Source organism: Cydia pomonella, chromosome 15 (assembly GCF_033807575.1).
Source record: "Cydia pomonella isolate Wapato2018A chromosome 15, ilCydPomo1, whole genome shotgun sequence".
NCBI lineage: Eukaryota > Metazoa > Arthropoda > Insecta > Lepidoptera > Tortricidae > Cydia > Cydia pomonella.
The window spans coordinates 15,102,988-15,123,958 of record NC_084717.1 but is presented as its reverse complement, the minus strand read 5'-3'; the positions used below and the strand labels follow the sequence as shown (position 1 = coordinate 15,123,958).

Below are 20,971 nucleotides of genomic sequence, written 5' to 3'. Positions count from 1 at the left end.
CGCCCCCTATCCAGAGTTTCGCGTAATATTTCCTATTGCAGTTCTTCCATGTGATTACTCCATTTGCGATAAGCAGGGCAGTACGAGAGAAATGCAAGGCAATTAAATGACATCATTTAGATATAATTCTCATGTCAGTGTACGTTCGAGTTGGTCGGTAGGTAATTTACAGCGTTGTCGTAGAAAAAGACGGCACTTATCTACAATGTATGCGCGGAGGATCGATCCCCCATACTTACATTTTTTTTGCTAACATAGTTGTGGCTTGCCTCCTATACATATAATTATGGTAAAGGAGGTATGGGATCTGGATGTGCACCATCTACAGGAATTTCAAGAGAATCATTCCCAGGAGAGTCAAATGCGTGACGTCATTTCCGATTTCGATAAAATTTTCCATCCTCAAAGTTTCGCCTCCTCCTTCAACCTCCTCTTCAGAAGGCCTACTGCGAAACACGAGAATCTGTTTCTCTATCACTCTTATCCGAGCGATAGAGAGGCAGATAACGAAATTTCAATTTTCGTAACTTGGTAGGCCCTCTGACATGTAATCGGTAATATCTCTATTATCACATATTGAGGCAGATACTCGCATATTAGTACAGTTCCACGTAAATATTGACGCATATCGCAACAAAAGCCTTGATTTAACCGAAAAATATTGATATTCCCACATTTTTGTAAGCAATTTCTAAACGAAAAGGTATTTAATTATTTTTATTCCAATCTACGCATGTTGTAAATTTATTGTATAAAAATATTAATATAGCTGATTAATTATTAAAGGATTGCTGCAATGCTTTACTAATTTTATAATTAGTTTGATTTTAATTCAATATGAATGTTATTTATTTGCATACCACCTTTCTTTGCTACGCTCACAGCTGCTAATAACAATAATACGGTGGCTGTGCGTATTGGAACGTAGTCTTCGTCTGCAACAAAATTGACAAATGAAGAAATAATTCGCAAAATTAAATTACGGATTGTAAATAGTTATTAATTGTGGATTTACAATGTTTTATTTAACATTAAAGTATTAGTTAGTGTAATAAGTTTTAGTAAGAAGCGTTTATTGTGAAAGGAGATATTAACTTGACATCGAAATGGACGTCGTCGGCAGTGAGATTGGCCAAAAGATGCGGGTAAATAAGCTCTGTTACATATTTTAACTGCTTGTATTAGCTCCTTTCAGAGTATAAATCCTATTTTTCATCTAAAGTAACCTTTATAACACTCTATTATTGTATACAAGTTACATTTCCCTTGCACTTAATTGTCATCTGGAGTGTAGCATAACCATACAATATAAAATATAACTAACAAGGCAGCATGGCTCCGCAGCGTGTTAGAATAACTGGATTAACGCCAAGAAATCGATTAAAACCTCAGATATAACAGTAGCTGAATACAGATCCGGCAACTAAAATATCAAGTTACTGATTCCCTGCCTGCACTTAGTAGGTGTTTTGTGTAATGCATTTATATTTATTAAAATGTACTGACTTTAAAAAAATAGCTTGTTTCATTGTTTCTTGTAGTCATACTGTCTGGTAGGGGAGAAGACAATGTTACCACTGTAGAAAATAATAATACTGACTAATGACTTCTTCAGATTAGATTAGTCCATGCATATGCCCTTAAGGATCCCAGGCTCTAGAGCAGTAGTTCCCAAAGTCGACTGGGCTGCAACCCAACTAAGAAAAACTGCTAAATTTGGGCCCCACCTTTTGACCATGGGTCGCAACCCATAGTTTGGGTAATACTGCTCTAGAGCAATAGGCTTATAATACTGCACCTTTGCAGTTTTAAAAGACCCATAACTACCACAGAATTACATGTTTGGTGAAGCCAAGTAAAGAGTATTTGGGAAAAATATTGTACATGAAGAAGTAGATTGAGCCAGACTAGAAATATTTTTTTATTGGGACAGCCAAACCTTAAAGGCCATTAAGATTGTGTGAGAACTTGCATGCAAGATATATGGTACAATGCATTATTAGATAAAGTAACAAAACAAACTAGTATGTGTAGAATGGAACATCCTATTCTGGAATGTAAATATTTTTTTCCTTTTCCTTAGGGAATGTACCACATTACAATCTATAAATTGTATATACAGATCACAATGAAAAATCAATGATGGCCAACTCTGGCCAACATGGGACTTGAACCCACATTTTTGGGGTTTGTTTCAACAAAGATCTCCTTATATCTGAAATATGTTTGTTTTCAGTCTGCCATCAAGGCCAAACTCACTGAACTGGGCTGTTATGTTGGTAAGTATAAATAACTGTATTATGTGTTGGTAAGTTTTTTCAAATTACGAGTTACATTTACTTTTATTTATTCTGATTTTTGGGATGCTCATACAGGGTGGCCCAATAATATGTTAACAGTAATTTTTAATGCTGCATATTATTTATGATGTTTGTATATCAAAGATAAATGAGAATATTTTGAAGATAATGCAATTTTGTTTTAATTCACTGTATGTATGTATATGCAACTGATACAAATGCACAGTGTAAATGTATGTAAATCTTTGTAAATTCATCATCATCATCATAATTCTTAAGAGCCTGGCTCTTGTTGGTGGAGTAACCGCCATTCTGTTCTTCTCTCTGCCACTGTCATGTCTTAAATCAATCAATGTTTGTATATAATTGCTTATTTAAATGACACCAGTATTATTTGATTCTTGATAATTAAATATGAATTATATACAGATAAAGATAAAGATAGTTTATTATTCATGTAGGCATATTACAATGCGCTTATGAACGTCAAATAAAGCTACACCGGCTCTAACCTTACACCTCTGACCCGAGAAGATTTAAATCCCCCCTCATTTGGAGGAGGGTATCCCAATATGGACCGGCAAGAAACTCGGCGGGACACATCTTTTCAAAACATTTTATCTTATAGTTAACATGTATTAATTAAGAAAAAAATACAATTTAGATTACTATAGAAATCATGCAATTACATACAGTAGGTACTTTTCTAAAAAAAATAAAAATGATGATAAAAAATAAAAATGTCATATCAAACCATACAAATTTGTAGCTCTTTCAGAAAACATATCAAATTCTTACAAAAGGAATAGAAAAAAATAATAATAAAGAAATGAGAATATACATTATATAAATCTGACAGATTGCTATACCTACAAGAAATACTTGGTGTACTTTCTTACCAGAGCTGTGTCACCTATACAATGATTTTAATTGCTACTTGTTTTTACAGTTTCTGGTTTGGACCATGCATGTTTGTCTGTCAAGTAGTCCTCGACTCTGTAATAAGCCTTCAATATCAATGATTTTTTTAAGTAATTCTTAAGAGCTGGAAAGGGTAATCTTAAAGCATCGTCAGGTAACTTGTTATAAAAATGACTAATGACTTTTGTACTTTGCGGACACGAAACTTTCTGATAGAAAGCTTTTTTTTATTTCTGTAGTGTTATAGTTATGGACATCTGAATTCTTAGTGAAGGAGTCTAGATTCTTAACAACATAAATAATACTATCATAGATGTATTGGGAAGCTACAGTTAAAATATTAATTTCTTTTAAAAGTTCTCTTAATGATTCCCGTGCTCTTAAGTTATATATAGAAAGAATGGCTCTCTTTTGTAAGACAAATATAGTCTGTATGTCAGCTGCTTTGCCCCAAACCAGAATACCATATGACATTACACTATGAAAATAACTACAATAGACAAGGCGAGCTGTCTCAACATTGGTCAATTGCCTGATTCTCCTACATTTTTACACACAATAAATAATAACAAACAACACACCTTGAATCTCATTTAACAGGCATACATTTTGTAATATACACATTTTATACGAATATGTTACATGGAACTGGTTAGGTATAATAAATTTAGAGCCCAAATCAAATTAATTCCATATGTAACATCGAAATATCACACTGTTTTTAAAAGAAAGAAGACAAAGTTAAACTTTGACTTATTTACAGATGACGAGCTCCCAGACTACGTCATGGTCATGGTGGCTAACAAGCGCACTCGCGCTCAGATGGAGGATGATCTGCAGTTGTTCCTCGGTGACAACACCGAGCTGTTTGTCAACTGGTTGCACCAGGTGCTGAAGAAGTTGCAGGAGGTCACTGTTACAGCGCCAATAAGTGAGTACTTGTATATTATAGTGAATCTTTAGATGGAGTATGACCTGCAGTTGTTCCTCGGTGACAACACCAAGCTGTTTGTCAGCTGGTTGCATCAGGTGCTCCAGAAGTTGCAGGTCACTGTTACAGCGCCGATATGTGAGTACTTGTATATTATAGTGAATCTTTAGATGGAGGATGACCTGCTGTTGTTCCTCGGTGACAACACCAAGCTGTTTGTCAGCTGGTTGCATCAGGTACTCCAGAAGTTGCAGGTCACTGTTACAGCGCCGATATGTGAGTACTTGTATATTATAGTGAATCTTTAGATGGAGAATGACCTGCAGTTGTTCCTCGGTGACAACACCAAGCTGTTTGTCAGCTGGTTGCATCAGGTGCTCAAGAAGTTGCAGGTCACTGTTACAGCGCCGATATGTGAGTACTTGTATATTAAGTGAATCTTTAGATGGGGATGACCTGCAGTTGTTCCTCGGTGACAACACCAAGCTGTTTGTCAACTGGTTGCATCAGGTGTTCAAGAAGTTGCTTAAGAAGGTGGATACAGTTACAGCACCAATAAGTGAGTATTTGCCTATTAGTGATTGTTTTTAACATAATAGTACCTGGGCGACCGAGCTTTGCTCGGTTATAACTATTTATTGTAATATGGTGGTCTATAGGTGATAATCTTAACTACATTTTTTTACTAAATTAAACTTGTCTAAAACAATAAAAATTAAAAAATTATATATAAAGTTGAACATATAAAAAAAAAAGTTAATCACCGGGCGAGATTCGAACCCGTAACACTCGTTTAGCAGTCCGCGTCTTAACCCGCTGGACCAGACGGACAGTGGCCGGCAACACGAAATTAGCGACCATATTCTGCGTCGAAAGAAAAACGCATGAAAACTCGAAAACACGCGTTTTCCCAAACATAAGAATAATCTAGATAGATTGTATACCCCCAAAAACCCCCATATACCAAATTTCAGCGAAATCGTTGGAGCCGTTTCCGAGATCACAGAAATATATATATATACAAGAATTGCTCGTTTAAAGGTATAAGATATACTCTCTGTACTCAGTAGAGGTAATTGGGTACTTGACACATGTTGAATATTGTAACAAAATTTAGCTAAATGGATAGAAAATGGGCCATCCATTATAAAAAAGTGGAATTTAGAAAGACATATTGAGATTATAAAAAATACAAGGCTCCAAAGTCTAAAAAAAAAAGATTTTTTTATTACTCTCAAAAAGAAAAAAGAAAACGGTACCATTCGATTCCTTACATTTTAATGAAAAATAAATTGTATGACAACTAAGTACATACATAAACAAATACAAATACTTTTATTTCATTACTTTTTACAGCAATTCATAGGACAGCAGTTCAGTTCATAAACGCAATATTTAAGGGTCAAAATAGCAATTTCATCAATCAATTTTCAATCATCAATTTTCTTGATCTTCCATACATTTAGGACAGACTAATGTCACGTCACATTACATTATCATTTTGTTAGAGGCGTTTCAATCGTCGAGTGCGAGCGTCACACTAACTCTCATTTGTGACCTTTGTGTTACTTAAATGCCACGAGTCCCATATAGACATTTGATCCTCAGGGAAATCAAGATCGATTGACATTATTTACAAAAAAAGCCAATTGTGAGCTGTAAATTATAAGCTTCCGTTGCTCACTTGGCTGGTGTACTAGAGCTGCGTGTTCAAGTATCTTGCAAGGAAGTGAATTTAGTATAAATCCCTTAATAGTTTTTTATCTTATCATGCAGTAATGTTATCTTATAGTTAGTATACACAATTTGTATTTGTTAGAATTTGTATTGTCTCGCTTACGGAGAAACGAATAACAATAGAAAACATTTTATCAATTTCAGAAGTAGCAGAATCTGAGAAGATCAAAGACAGTTCATCGTCAAAAGAAAAGAAATCTAAAGATAAAAAAGACAAAGACAAGTCTAAAAAATCCGAGAGCTCTAAAAAGTCCAAAAAGAAGGACAAAGAAAAACTACATAAGAAAAAAGATAAGGAATCCAAAAAAGTTCATAAAAGCAAGAAAAAGAGTAAAAAGCATGAAATGATCAGGCCAAATGTACCCCCTTTACTCATGAACATGGAAAAAGATTCTGAACCATCCATTACTGATGTATTTGCTGGTCAGATCTTGAAGAACCATGGCATTACTTTAGAGACACCTAAAATAGATCCAAATGTAGATAAAAAGCCTTCTATACCTGATGTGAAGCGGCCAATATTACCTATTATAGATCCTGCTACTATAAGTTCACAGCCGGAACCATCACAATCAAGTATGGAGAGTGTTACCACAATCAGTGACCAAGATGTCGAGGAAGCGTCTCCAACTCCCACACCTACAGCACCAGCTCCAAGAGATGAACAAATTAAGGAAATGAATGAGATTGAAGCTAAAATTCAAGGGTTAAAACAAAAATTAGCGGAGCAACTAGATTCTATGTCAGATGATGAGGATTTTCTGACAATTAGAACCGAAGCTGAGGAGCTGATGAATGACTTTGCTGAAGATGTGTATCAGGTATGGCATTCGTTCATTAACCCATTGAACACCACGCCTATCTTGCGCGGCATGTCATCGTGAACCTGGTCGGAATGCCGAAGGCTGATGGGCTGTAGCACCCGCGCGTCAGTTGACGTCTTTGGCCATCAAAGGGTTAGTTATCCGCAAAGAAAATTTGAAATAGAGGTGTATTATCAAAGAAAACTTTGTAGCGACGAATTTACTGCCATCTTTCGACATGACGTAAAAAAAGAAAAAAAGAAAAGAGCGTACTCCCAATTTAAAGGCCGGCAACACTCTAACAACCCCTCTGGTGTTGCAGGTGTCCATGGGCGGCGGTAATCGCTTACCATCAGGTGATCCGTCTGCTCGTTTGCCTCCTCTATCATAAAAAAAAACTTACTGATATATCCGCTTTCGGTCGGACACTAATATTTACTCTTTCTTTCATATAAACTCTCTAATTTATGACGTTCTTTTGTCTTGAGATCTTTGTTTTATTATTATGGATGTTGCCTGATTTCTCGAAGATGTTGGACAATTTTTTTTATAAGTGTTATATTGCAGTTACTCCCATTGACATCACGTCAAGATTTGATGATGTGATCCTGCAGAAATCGAGGGACCGGTAGTGATTTGAGTACTTAATATATATATATTGCGCACGAAAGTGTCTTTTGGTGAAAGACCATAACATTATGACATTTCAAATTATTTTTGTGTAATCGTAACTCGGTTCGTTCCGTTAAAGATTATAAGTTTTTAAAACTTTGTTACAGGAAATATCCCAAGCGGCGCCCCTCGCCCCCGCCCCCGTCCCCGCCACCCCTCCCCCCTCCCGCCGGTCCCCCTCCCCGGCGCCCCCCGCGCCCCCCAAAGAGGTGGAAACCCTCCCCCAAATAGAACTCAAGCTGCCCAAGAGACCAGTCAGAGAGAGGCTCGGTATGCGAGAAGAGAAACTTGAGAAAGCCGATAGTCCAGAAAGGTTGTTAATTACACATTAAGGTAGTAAGGAGAGTGGTGTACTCGTACTATACTTATATATTATTTTTAAATTTTACAATTTTTTTATAATATTTTCAAAGAAGTTTTTTTTTTGCCATTTTGACAATTAGGTAGTCACGAATAATGCATTTACGTCGTGTGAGTTGTATGCGCGCGAGTTTCATTAGGATCAAATGAATTTGAACCATCTATGCAGGAGTTACATGTGCCGTAGCAAGTTGAACCAAAGTGATATGAGGTAAAGGTTCAATTTGAAGTGACCGGAGACTTCACAGCGTCCCTTCCGTTATAAGTTTTTAAATAAACCATATATACCTTTCTAATTAGAGGTCAGTTCAGAGTGTCTCAGGATCAGAATGACATCTTTCAGTGACTTCAAAATGGAGGAGGTTCTGATTACACTGGAATTTTAGTGTATTTTGTTTTGTGCCTGTTCTCCAATCTTACTAAGACCGCTTGATCGGATCTTACTAATGTGAAATAGTGGGTTTTTAAGAAGTAGCTGCTGCATTTGCTCTCGGTTACCAACATTTGCGAAGTAGAAGTGTGGTGATGATGTTGGAAAACTTTTTTATTGTTTTTTATTTAGTTAAAGATTATTTTAGAACAAATAATTTCAGATTCACGCCCGAAAGAGAGCCGGAGCCGAAGAAGGCACGGAGCCGCTTAGACGAGCCATCGGAAAAGCAGCGCAAGCAAGATGATGATGATGATGATGATGATGAGCATGACACCAGCTCTAAAAGGGTTTCGTCCAAGTAAGATCATCGATTTCGTTTATTTTCCTAAGGTAATGTAAATGTAATGGTAGGGACTATACAAAAAAAAACTGCTAAAATGTATAGTGAAGGAAATATGGTTATATTTCCTTTTGTTTTGAAATCGAACGGAATAAAATAGATGCAACTCTGTTATAATTGAACATGGTTTAAATTACATTGAAATTATTAGTGTTACCGGTAGGGCTTTACGAGATTATTGTTATAATACTAGAAACCTAGTGCATACTAATTTTAGTATTTTTCTAAATATAATAGTTGTTTAGTTACAATAGTTTAAGTTACCCTTTTGACGAAGTTAACCAATTTATTGTGCGAACTTTACCTGTGCGATCAGTATCTTACAATAACAGTTTTGAATGATTCGCGGTTAGTTTCACTAGACTTAAATCGACCGGGAAATGGTCCGTGATTACCTTTTCTATTGTTTTCGAGCTCCCTATATTTGGACGCAGTTACATGCATCTTGTTTACGGGTAACTGAATATAGCGGGTGTCGGCGTTGTGTAGACCGCGCTCGGTCTACCCTCATTCGTGCGCGTCGGCTGCGTTCGCTTTCAACTGGTCGCGTCTGGTATCTTACGTTTGCGTGCGTTAACGGCAACGCGCACGTAATATCTCTGGTGTTGCAGGTGTCCATAGGCTACGGTGACTGCTTACCATCAGATGGGCCGTATGCCTGTTTGCCACCGACGTTGTATAAAAAAACTTGGATTGTTGTCCGATGTGCGACCGGTTTAACTCAATTCAATTCAATTCAATTCAAAATGTTTTATTTGCAAATATAAGTAGTACATATAGTGATGATTATCTTACAATTAGTAGTGTCGCTATATTTGACCAACAGGCATGCAAAAAACATATGTACAAATATGTCAATCAATCAATTTTTCGTGTTATGGCTCCATCAAGGTGTTGATGATTCTGCCAATGTCGAGGTTGGATAAGACACGGCTAGTATATGAATTTTAGGAACGATTTTAATTTTAAACGTATTATATGTTTAAGATTAAAATCATTCCAAGATATAGGTGGTCTTACATCTAAATTAAATGAATGTATAGAGATATGAATATAAATCAAAATCAAAGAATTAATGACATATACTATTAAAAAAAATATATTTTTAATTTCCTTATTTATTACTATTAAAAAGGGAAGGGGATTTACTATTAAAAAGACTAGTTTCATTATATTAGGACCTGGCTGTCAAAAAAAAATATTTTTTTAAGTAAATGAGAATACAAAAATCGCAATGTAATAGTCAAATAAAGTAAATAAAGTAAAACCAAAATTTAAATTAAATATTCAAATAATCCGAGAGACAATAGTAGCATTTATCAGTTAAGAATGTCATCAATGCTCGTTTAAATTCAATCGTATCCTTATTCCTAATTGTGTCGGGCAGTTTATTATAAATTTTGCTTCCCAAACAAATCACACTCTTTAGTTTAAGGGCAGTATTAGCTAATTCTGTATGAAAGTCGATTTTTACTACTTTTTTATTTCGTGAATGCGTTGCTTTTTTAAAAAGTGTGTGATTCGTTTTAACAAAGACAGCAATTTCATAATAGTACATTACGATACAAGTGCGAAAAATAGGAAATTCGAAACGAGTGGCGATAAATTAAAACACGACCGAAGGGAGTGTTTTAAATCGATACGAGTTGCGAATTACCTATTCGCACATGTATCGTACAACGTTTTACAGTACATATGGCCCTTTAAATGTTCGACACAGTAACGTAATATGCCAATTTTCGCACTAGTGCGGTAAAGTAGCACCATATGTACTGTAAACGTAATATTTGTTGCAGAGTGTCAGCTCTAGAGCGCACGCCGCGCGTGTGCGCCAGCGTGGTGCGCGTGCGGCCGCGGCCGCGCGGCGCGGCGCCCGGCAACAGCCTGCTGCTGCGCGCCGTGGCCGACGCGCACAGGAGCCTGCTCAATGTGAGTCCTCGCTTACCCTGCTGACTGCTCCACGGGACACCATCTAATGGGCCTCCGAACCCCGACTCGCGAGGAGCTCTAATCCGGCCTGCGGGCTCCTAACGCGATAGCCCACGGTCCGGCCCGCGGGAGGTTGCCAAACGGATCCCAGGCTCCAGGGGTTCAGTATTCATTGAGAGTGGAACTGATCCTAACTGCAGCAACTAGACCCCCCTCCACACCCGGCGCAAAAACCGATGGTGGCCTGCGCGAAAGTTTCTGAGGTGCAATATGGCCCTCAGGTAAAAGTTTGGAGACTCCTGCTTTATAACCCAGGGTTTAAAATTTCCCAGCCAAAAGAACGCTCGCCGCAATGTGCAAAGCGGAGTGCGTTCGGTCAATGTGCACAAGAACCTGCACAATGTGAGTCCTGCCTATCATCTCGCACATCCGACTATTCTAACGCTAACAGCCACTAAAACTCCAAACCCTCACCTTACATGGCAACCTAGCCACGACATGACTGCAAAACATGGAAACTTATTGACTGGTAGAGAATGCCTTAAGGAATTAAGTCCGTCCGGCTGCCTTTGTATTTTCTTGTATTGTGCACTGAAGGTTAACTGAATCATATTACATATTTTTATCTATCATCAGGAAATTCCCGAACGGTAACGGTGTACACGTTGGCAGATGGACTCCAGAAGAACGTTACTTGATGTTTCATTAATTAATTATATTGAGCCATGTTTACAATATAGTCAATTGAGCTCTCAATAACAATTATTGACCGACGGCACGAGACGGTACATGGCGGGGTCACCATGTACCTAAGGTGAAATAAATATTATAGGGACATTCTTACACAAATTGAATAAGTCCCACGGTAAGCCAAAAAGACTTGTGTTGTGGGTACTCAGACAACGATAATATAATATACAAATACTTAAATACATAGAAAACATCCATGACTCAGGAACAAATATCTATGCTCATCACACAAATAAATGCCCTTACCGGGATTCGATCCTAAGACCATCGACTTTATAGGCACGGGGTCACTACTCACTAGGCCAGACCGGTCGTCAAACACCAAATAATAACACCTCCTGATATAATTAATCTCTTATCGTAGATACCGCCAAAAGTGGAAGCAGAGCCAGCAAAAGTGAAACGAGCGCTTGTGAAGCCGATGCGACGATGCGTTGACGCACAGAAGATAGTCATACAAGTGCAAGCCGATGCCCACACTGAAGCGGACAAGGCGGACATTGAGAAAAAGTAAGTTGTTTGCAGGACTCTTAAAGGACTGCGTGCTTAAACTTTATTATTCTGTTAATGTAAGAGAAGGGCGGGGTTGACGTAGAAGAAAAAGCTAATTTCCAAAACTACTTATATTGGTCACAAAAAAGGGAAAATACATAAAACACTAATAACACAAAATAGAGGAAAAATCACTTAAAAGAAACTTAGATTATCGCGGGAATAACATTTTTGGCGCGCAAATCACGTGTGTGTCAAAGGTTGCGATGCGCCGCGAAGACTGGTTTGTACCGCGTCCGCTAGCCGGCCGGAGCGGGATAACCTTGGGTTGGGCTCTCCCTTCCACTCGCTCGCCTTGTCACAGCAAAGCAGAGTGCCGTGGAACGGAGTGTAATTATTGTTCCCTATATTTATATGGTCGGACAGTCGTGCTACTTAACATTACCACCCCCCAGTTGGAGACTTCATTCGACAAATGTACCGTCTGTAGGTAGCACGGCTATCCGAGCAACAGGACGACGCAGCGCCCCAGAGGCCGTTCTTATGTCTACCACACGCACATGACCATTACTTCCCGGAAACACTTTGGTTATTATGCCACGGGGCCACATATTACGCGGCTGTTTGCCGTCACACAACACCACTACATCACCCACTTTGACGGGGTCCGTTACCGATGTCCACTTCTGTCGTCTCTGAAGGGTGGGCAAATATTCTCGTATGCGTATAAATGCAAGCACGCGTGCAGTGACGCGCACAGCCCGCGTCCATGTAGAGTACCGTGTGACATCGATGAACTGACCTGGGGTGGCCTCAGCTACCACGTGCGCCCTCTCCAAGCGCTCAGGATCAGCGGGGGTCTCGTCATGGCTCCAGCTCGGCCATGGTACCTGTGGATTACACAGAAAGGGGGGACCCGAAAGCCACATGCCTTTGTCATTAAGCCAGTCCATCCTGGTTGCCTCATCAGCAGGATTGGATTCTGAAGGAACCCAGTGCCAGTCGCTTCGCTTACTTAAATTGTCAATCTCTGCTAATCTATGCGAAACGTATCTTTGATAGTCGCGTGCGTCGGAATTAATCCACATAAGAACTGTTTTTGAGTCAGACCAGAGGTACAAGTTTGTGATAGCGAAATCTACTTCAGATTTTATTGTCACTGCTAGTCTACATGCTAACACGGCGGCCTGTAGTTCCAAACGCGGAATGGAAACTACCTTCACAGGGGTCACGCGTGCCTTTCCTCCCACCATAGTACATACCCTATTGCCGCCACAGTCAGTACCAACCAGGAATCCCACAGCGGCGTACGCTTTTTCACTGGCATCACCGAAAACATGGAGGTCTACCGCTGCTGCCCGTTGCAGACCGTACCGTCGTGGTACTGCAACGGCAGATAGAGCTTTCAACTTACTAAGCCATTCGAACCAGACAGCCGCCTCCGGGTCTTTGATGCATTCGTCCCACGAAATCCCCGACTGCCAGACACGCTGCATCAGGACTCGTGATTGTATCACGCATGGGTATACCAATCCGAGTGGGTCAAAAATGCTCATAATAAATTTGAGAAATTGACGTTTGGTAGGTTTGATCTGACCTTCAACCAACTCCGCCGGCAAGCGCTTAAACGACAAATCAAAATTCGTACAGTCGCTCGACGGACACCAGATCATACCTAACGTGCGTTCATTTTCCGACTTGTCTAGTTTAACACGACCCGGCACTACAGCTGGCAGCTTTTCACTCAATTCAGGTGAATTTGTCACCCACCCCCTGATATCAAATCCACCAGCTCGGTGAATGTGGGTGACGTCAGCGATCAACTGTTGTGCCGTGTCTATCGAGTCAACACTATCTAAGTAGTCATCAACATAGTGTTTATTTTTAATAGCTTCCACCGCCGCAGGATGCATATTTGCGAACTCCTCAGCGTTTTTATTCAACACGTAAATCGCCGACGTGGGACTGCAGGTCGCGCCAAAGATCATAGAGTTCATTACATAAATTCCAGGTTCACTAGATCGGTCTTGACCGCGCCATAAAAACAGCTGAGCTCCTTGATCGGCCTCGCGAATATTTACACGCATAAACATGTCAGCAATATCGGCGGTGAAAGCTATTTTACCCGATCTGAATTTAATCAAAACTCCTAACAAAGAATTCATTAAGTCAGGTCCACTTAGTAGATTGTTATTCAAGGACACGCTCTGATAAGTGGCGGCACAATCAAATACGAGTCGAAACTTGCCGGGTTTGTTAGGGTTCGTGACTCCAAAATGTGGCAAATACCACACGGGACTAGCCTTAATACTGTCAACTTTCCGCGCGTAACCCGCATCTAATAATCTGTTTATTTGCTTCGCGTATTCGTCAGCAAATTTGGGGTCACGATCCATTCGTCGTTCAATCCCGACAAGTCGTCTTAACGCGTAGTTATAGTTATCGGGCATTTCTAAATGGTCGCGGGCCCACAACAAACCTACTTCCCACTGCTGGGCGTTATCTGACACGCGACGACATGTTTTGTTTAATATTTCTAAAGCTCGTTCGGAATTCGAGTTGGTACGTAACACATTAGAAATACCTATAGCTTCCAACTCGAATTGGGCCTTAACTAACTCGTGCAAATCATTATTGTCATCAAACGCGGTCATGCAATTGGCGGATTCAATCTCGCTATCACCAACTCCAGAACCTAACGGGCCATGGACGACCCAGCCTAAGTAGGTAAGCGAAGAGACCGGACGACCGGATTTACCTTCACGGAGCTCCCTGCCGACGATGAGACTCCAATTGTCCTGCCCCAACACCAGCATGGGTTTCGCCTCCCTCATCTCTCCGCAATCCAGGTCCCGCAGGTGTGCGTTTTCTTTGAAAATGCGTGCCGGTACAGTTTGTGTGGGTAAGCTAAGGTTCCGCATCGTACGCACGGAAATGTCATGGCTGACACCATTCGGGCCGCGCACTATCACTTTGATCTTACGAGAGTTATTGTCATTAGCGAAACGGTCACGCGCCATTCGTAACTTCAGCGGCACTGTAGGTCCCTCTACACCACTCGCGAATCGATCGTCCAAAATTGAGCATGACGCTCCGTCATCCAATAGCGCATAGATGCAATGTTCGACTCCTGCACTTGTTGTAACAGTCACAGGTATCACTTTTAATAATGACCGCGCACTTATCTCACCAGCATTCGTCAACGTTTCATATGTCTCTGAGGCCGACACTTGAGACGCCGGCGCCGATGACGGCAGGTTAGGCTGTGGCCCCTCCGTGGGCGGCGTAGCCTTTTCTACGTCTTTATGTAATAAGTCGTGGTGAGAATAATTACACTTATTACATCGCTTTGCACGACAGTATCTACTTGAGTGTGTTTTCAAAATGCACTTGAAACATAGTCTATTTTGTTTGACAAGGTCCCAACGTTCATCAATAGGCATATTTTTAAAATCGGTACACTCATTTAACTTATGGTCCGCTTTACACTTAACACACGCGATTTTATTGTCATTGTGTTCAGGCTTCGACACTGTCGCGATGGTTTCCACTTGAGAATGTATTCGATGAGTCGCTACGCCCGCGCGCACTGGGGCCGCAGCCTTATCGCGCCGACCAGCATGGGGTCCTGCGCGCCCTGCGCCCGCGGCGGCGCGGTCGGCGGACGCGATGTTTACACTTATCGGAGCGTAATACGATGACGCGCGTGTAATTTGACTCAGAAATTCGACAAACATACTGAGGTTTGGGCTAACTCTTAGATCGACGCCGCTGTCGATGTCCATATTCATAGCAAAATCGCCGTATTGCGCTCGTTGATACGGTGTTAATTTAGTCAGCAATTCATTGACCAACTGTGGGTTGTTTAAATAACCTTCTGCCCGTATACTTCTTAGAATTGAGACGCAATTTCGTACTGTCGTTGTGAATTTGCGAATTTCGCGTCCGTCCTCGCTAAGTTTAGGCAATTCACGCACTTTCTTCAACGCGCACTCCAAAAGGCGAGTCGGATGTCCAAATTCGTCTTCTAGCGCCTTCATCACTTCTTCAGGATCGGTAGCAGTTCTCAACAAATCTCGTACGGCGGCCTTTGCCTCGCCGACAAGTGCCACTCGAAGGCGCGCCATATTTTCGAAAGGTTTAAATGCGTGTATTTCGCTTGTACTGCGATAGGCCTTTTCGAAACCAAGCCAGTCTGAAGCGTTGCCGTCGTACGTCGGTATCTCGTGCACTTGTCGCGGCACGTGTCTCTTCTGTCCTAGCTTGCTAATGGCCTCCGCTAGCCGATCAATATCAGATAGAGGCTGGCTCTTCGGTAGCGGCGGCAGCGGCTGGGGTGACGGCGTGCGCGGCAAAGATGGTGCTGGCGCTCGGGACGGCGCGGCGGCGGGCGTGTTGTCGAGCCAGCGCGTCACGCGCGCCGTTACCTCTCCGCTCGCAACACTGGGCGCTGCTTCGTCCATCTCTTCCTCCTGTAATTGAAGGTCGGCCATGTCCAGGGCTAGCTTCTTTTTTATAAGATTCTCTTTTAATTTGGCCACCTCAAGTTCCGCTTCGTACTCAGCGCGTAAGCGCCGTGCATTGAGGGAGGCCTGGCTAAGTTTTGAGTGTTTCGACGTGTTGCTGGCTACGCTGGCGTTGCTCTTCTGCCGCACCGTGGCCTCTGTTACCGGCGTCTTCAACCCCGACGGCGGTAGTTCATCTCCGTGGCCTTTTTGACCACCCACCGAGGGGGCACGCCCTGGCTGCAGAGACGGTGCGTGCTGTGATACGTCGGCACCCGACGGAGTCCCCAATCCCGAATCTGGCAGTTTCCTTAACATCGCTCTAGTTTTGCTACGTGTTCTCCGTTTACTGTGATCACTCATCTTTAGCTATTTCACTTATCCGGCTCGAAGGACCAATTTTGTAAGAGAAGGGCGGGGTTGACGTAGAAGAAAAAGCTAATTTCCAAAACTACTTATATTGGTCACAAAAAAGGGAAAATACATAAAACACTAATAACACAAAATAGAGGAAAAATCACTTAAAAGAAACTTAGATTATCGCGGGAATAACATTTTTGGCGCGCAAATCACGTGTGTGTCAAAGGTTGCGATGCGCCGCGAAGACTGGTTTGTACCGCGTCCGCTAGCCGGCCGGAGCGGGATAACCTTGGGTTGGGCTCTCCCTTCCACTCGCTCGCCTTGTCACAGCAAAGCAGAGTGCCGTGGAACGGAGTGTAATTATTGTTCCCTATATTTATATGGTCGGACAGTCGTGCTACTTAACAGTTAATATGCGAGAAATTTAAGAGTCCTAAGCTTACAAAGTGGCAGTCTACTGCGTAAAAGAGCTCGCGTGAACTGTAGGGGGCGACACCTGTTTTGGTCTAGAATCGATGTTAAGTTTGACTTTTCGATTTATACCACAAGATGCCAAACGCTTTAAAGCGCACAGTTAGTTTAAGATGGTACTTTGCTATAACAGCTGGTCCCAGATTGATTTCCAACCAGAAAATAAATCACAATATTTGAATTATTGCTTTACAAATCTTGATTTGATGTATCGTCGGAGAAAAATAGGCACTAGCCACCTGGTACGCCTAATCAGCCTAGCTAAGCTCGTCCGTCTATATGTACTAATGAGGTTTTTTGGTTTAAACTCAACTTTTAACTATTGCACTCAACTTTTAAATGCAATTTTACTTTTTTCTATCACATCATTCGAGGTTAGTGGTTACTCACCTAACAATGAATATGTTTCATGTTTCACAGATCGCCTCTTGAGAAAGAGGATTTCTTGCCCGCTCTGTTGACAAAAAAAATCGTGAACACCGACTACGTGTCGCCGCGTAGCAAGGACCCACGGACGTCCAGTGTGCGAGATGACACCCTAGTCATAGAAACTCTGTACGTTTATGGCACAGCTTTCTGTATTTTTTAGTATTTAATGATAATGACATAGCCCTTCGTAGCAGTTATGGGATATTAAAAAGCATTTACCTATTCCCGGGTCTCCTAAGGGCATAAAAATATGTGTTTGTTCTTCATGCAAATTTTTGTTATCTTCCTAAACTATTATATTTTTATTTTTTTACAGAAATATCCACAATCCAACAGTAGACAAACAAAAAGACACACAATTTATTGTAACCATGGACGGATACGATCCTAACGTGTTCCTCGCCAAGAAACTATTGACCGAAGGTCTTTTAGATGATGATGACAAAAGCAAAAAATCTACTGACGCTGATTCAAAAACTAAAGAGAAACCCGATAAAGATGATGAAGAAAAAGTCGTAGATAAAACGGAAACAATTAAGAATAAAGAAGTAGTAAAAGAGCATAAAAAAGAAAGCCATAAAGATCTACCTATAGACACTAAGGTAGCAAAACATGAGAAGAAAGATTCGAAAGATGACAAAGAAGTAACAACAAGTGCAGTTCAGAAAAAGCGTTTAAGTGATACTAGCGAAGAAAGTGACACGCAAGTTATAATAAATCCAGAGGCGGAAAAAAAGACTGAAGAAACACAGGAGAAACTAGACGTGTCGCCGAATGCTAGGAAGAGGAAGAAGTCCCCGATAGTGTTTGACGTGGAAAAGAAAGAGAAGAAGGAGAAAGCGAGAGAGAGGACGGAGAGTGCAGGCAGTGACAACCACGTAACAGTGACAACGACCACTAATACACATAAATATGACTCCGTTCCTTCATGTAAGTACTGCTTTCAAGCTTTTACTGTTAAGTAGGCTGTATTTTTTTCCTTTTTAAACCTAACGGCCCGATTCGAAGAATGAGATACGATAACGATAAGTTCTGGTTTAGATAAGTTTTCATTTAGATATCGTTTATATGTTGTATAATTGACAGAAGCAGCTCGATTCGGGCAACCAATGTCACTTTGACGTTAGAAATATCGTAGATAGATCTCATTGGGATCACAGCGGAATCGAAATAAACGTCAATTTTGACATGTCGTTTAGTTATCGATCTTTTAAAGATCTTTCCGAGATCTTAAACGTGTCTTAATCATTCTTCGAATCGGGCCGTTAGCCTTAGCAATAGAACCAACAGTCAAAGGAATTTGAACCTACATTCCATTATGACGTAGCTCAGCGCCTGCGACTGCTCACTACCATTTGCGCTACCGTTGAAACATGAATGCCATTACTAATGTTCTTTAAAGTTATAGAATATTCAAATATTATTGAGAGACTGTATTAAGATGCGCCTAGGGTTTGCAATCAGGATCCGAAATTTATGAAATTATCCGGATTTGCGGATTTTTCCATACATTTTAGATCTGTCGTGAAAACCCTAGATGCGCCCATACTCCGTTTATTGCGCATTGTTCATAAACTCTGAGCCACTGGTTCATAACAGGTAGTCCTTGAGACTGAAGATGATCCCATACTCCGTTTATTGCGCGTTGTTCATAAACTCTGAGCCACTGGTTCATAACAGGTAGTCCTTGAGACTGAAGATGATCCCATACTCCGTTTATTGCGCGTTGTTCATAAACTCTGAGCCACTGGTTCATAACAGGTAGTCCTTGAGACTGAAGATGATCCCATACTCCGTTTATTGCGCGTTGTTCATAAACTCTGAGCCACTGGTTCATAACAGGTAGTCCTTGAGACTGAAGATGATCCCATACTCCGTTTATTGCTAGTTGTTCATAAACTCTGAGCCACTGGTTCATAACAGGTAGTCCTTGAGACTGAAGATGATGAGACCCAAAGTGGCCCCTGAATTTGTAAATAGAACAACCCTTTGTTGGCTTTATTCGACTGGAGTATTGGTGGTTTTTGGTAAAAAATAAATGCTCGTCTTCTCGAGTGTATCAAGTTATCTCTTCTTCTTCAATCGTTACCTCAATGCTGAGGATCGTGACATCATGTCCTGCTGTTGAAGACCAGGTTCCTCCATAGGTTTCTATTCGTTGCCAAGCGCATGGCCTCGTGCAGTTTTAATTGCATAGGTGCAGTGATTTTAACACACCATCTAATAATAGGAGGGCCCTGAGGTCTGGTAAATTCAACTTATTACTGAAACTAACTGAAACGGATACCATAAGGTTAAGATTCGTGTAACATTTCAGACAGCAGACCAAATTCACATTCAAGCGCATGTTGCGCAAGTATTTCCTTGACAAACTTTCTTCTTCATCAACTTAATGATTCACACTTGGTATAATTATGTATGTATTAATATATGTATGTTTATTTGTATTAAGTATATGTGTAAGTTTATCAATATATAGTTTATATTCATATATAGTCTCGGTTACAAGTTCATTTACTTTAAAAGACACTGCACCTACTTAATCTTTCTGGTTTAACCCATCGGTTGACTGGTAGAGAATGCCTTAAGGCATTAAGTCCGCCATTTGTACCTTCATGTATAGTGCAATAAAGATTAAATAAATAAACATTGCAGTGTCGGCGGGCGAGCGCGGCGCGGTGCCGTGCCGCTCGTTCCCGGCGTGCCGCTACGGCGGCGCGTGCGCCTTCCTGCACCCGCGCTGCAAGTTCGCGGCCGCCTGCACGCGCCGCGACTGCGTCTACACGCACGCGCAGCCGCCCAAGCTCGTGGGTCAGTGCATCACTTATAAATCAAATTAAAATCATTTATTTCGGACGACGCAATCCATATTTTGTTAATTACAAAATAAATATACTTTTCATCACACTTGTTCATTTCATGCAGGTGTACTGAAGGACAAAGGGCTATTTTGTTCGCGCGGGAGTTATGGATTGTCAAAAAAAAAAGCTGTAACTCCCTAGGAAGTTATAGCTTTTCTTTTAAATTATGTTACTTGTTCGTACACGCCAAGTAGCATAAACGAGTTTTACTTTTAAAATACTGGTTCTTTGGCAGAGTAACGATTGGCAGAATCTCATTACGCATAATAGTCGTTGGCAAGAATAGTCAATAAGCAAAGCATTTATTGATTCTTTAACTAAAACATTATTTTTGTACAAACAAGACTATCTCAAAAAGCGCTCTTGACTAGACGAGAAAATATGATACTTTATTAACTCCATAATTTTGTCCACAGCATCCCACGTAGTCCCAGCAGCAAGTTTCAAGACTATCCAGCCTTCAGCCCTACCCACGATCTGCAAGTTCTACCCCAACTGCGTCAACCCCGTGTGCCACTTCGCACACCCCAAGCCGTGCCGGTACGGGAAGGGATGCTTGAACAAGGCAGAGTGCAACTTCTATCATCCCGACTCCAATAAGTGGAGATATCCTGTGTAGTCATGTAGATTTAGTCAAATTATAAAATTATTCTAATTATAACTGTTGTTTTTTTGTG

The 20,971-nt window shown here is 40.9% G+C and overlaps 1 protein-coding gene across 2 annotated transcripts; it reads left to right on the top strand.

The window, feature by feature from the left end:
* The first annotated feature begins 928 nt into the window (after nucleotides 1-928).
* On the top strand, nucleotides 929-20,955 carry LOC133525977 (zinc finger CCCH domain-containing protein 14). Of its 2 annotated transcripts, XM_061862428.1 has the most exons (12): nucleotides 931-1,145; nucleotides 2,237-2,279; nucleotides 3,985-4,152; nucleotides 6,034-6,710; nucleotides 7,472-7,677; nucleotides 8,318-8,455; nucleotides 10,294-10,426; nucleotides 11,541-11,686; nucleotides 17,425-17,559; nucleotides 17,750-18,363; nucleotides 20,089-20,244; nucleotides 20,711-20,955. In XM_061862428.1, the coding sequence occupies exons 1-12, from the start codon at nucleotides 1,107-1,109 to the stop codon at nucleotides 20,911-20,913; spliced, it is 2,658 nt and encodes an 885-aa protein (XP_061718412.1). In that variant the 5' UTR covers nucleotides 931-1,106; the 3' UTR covers nucleotides 20,914-20,955. The 2 variants fall into 2 exon arrangements, with proteins under 2 accessions (XP_061718413.1, XP_061718412.1); XM_061862429.1 differs by lacking the exon at nucleotides 20,089-20,244 and having other exon boundaries at nucleotides 929-1,145.
* Nucleotides 20,956-20,971: the final 16 nt, after the last annotated feature.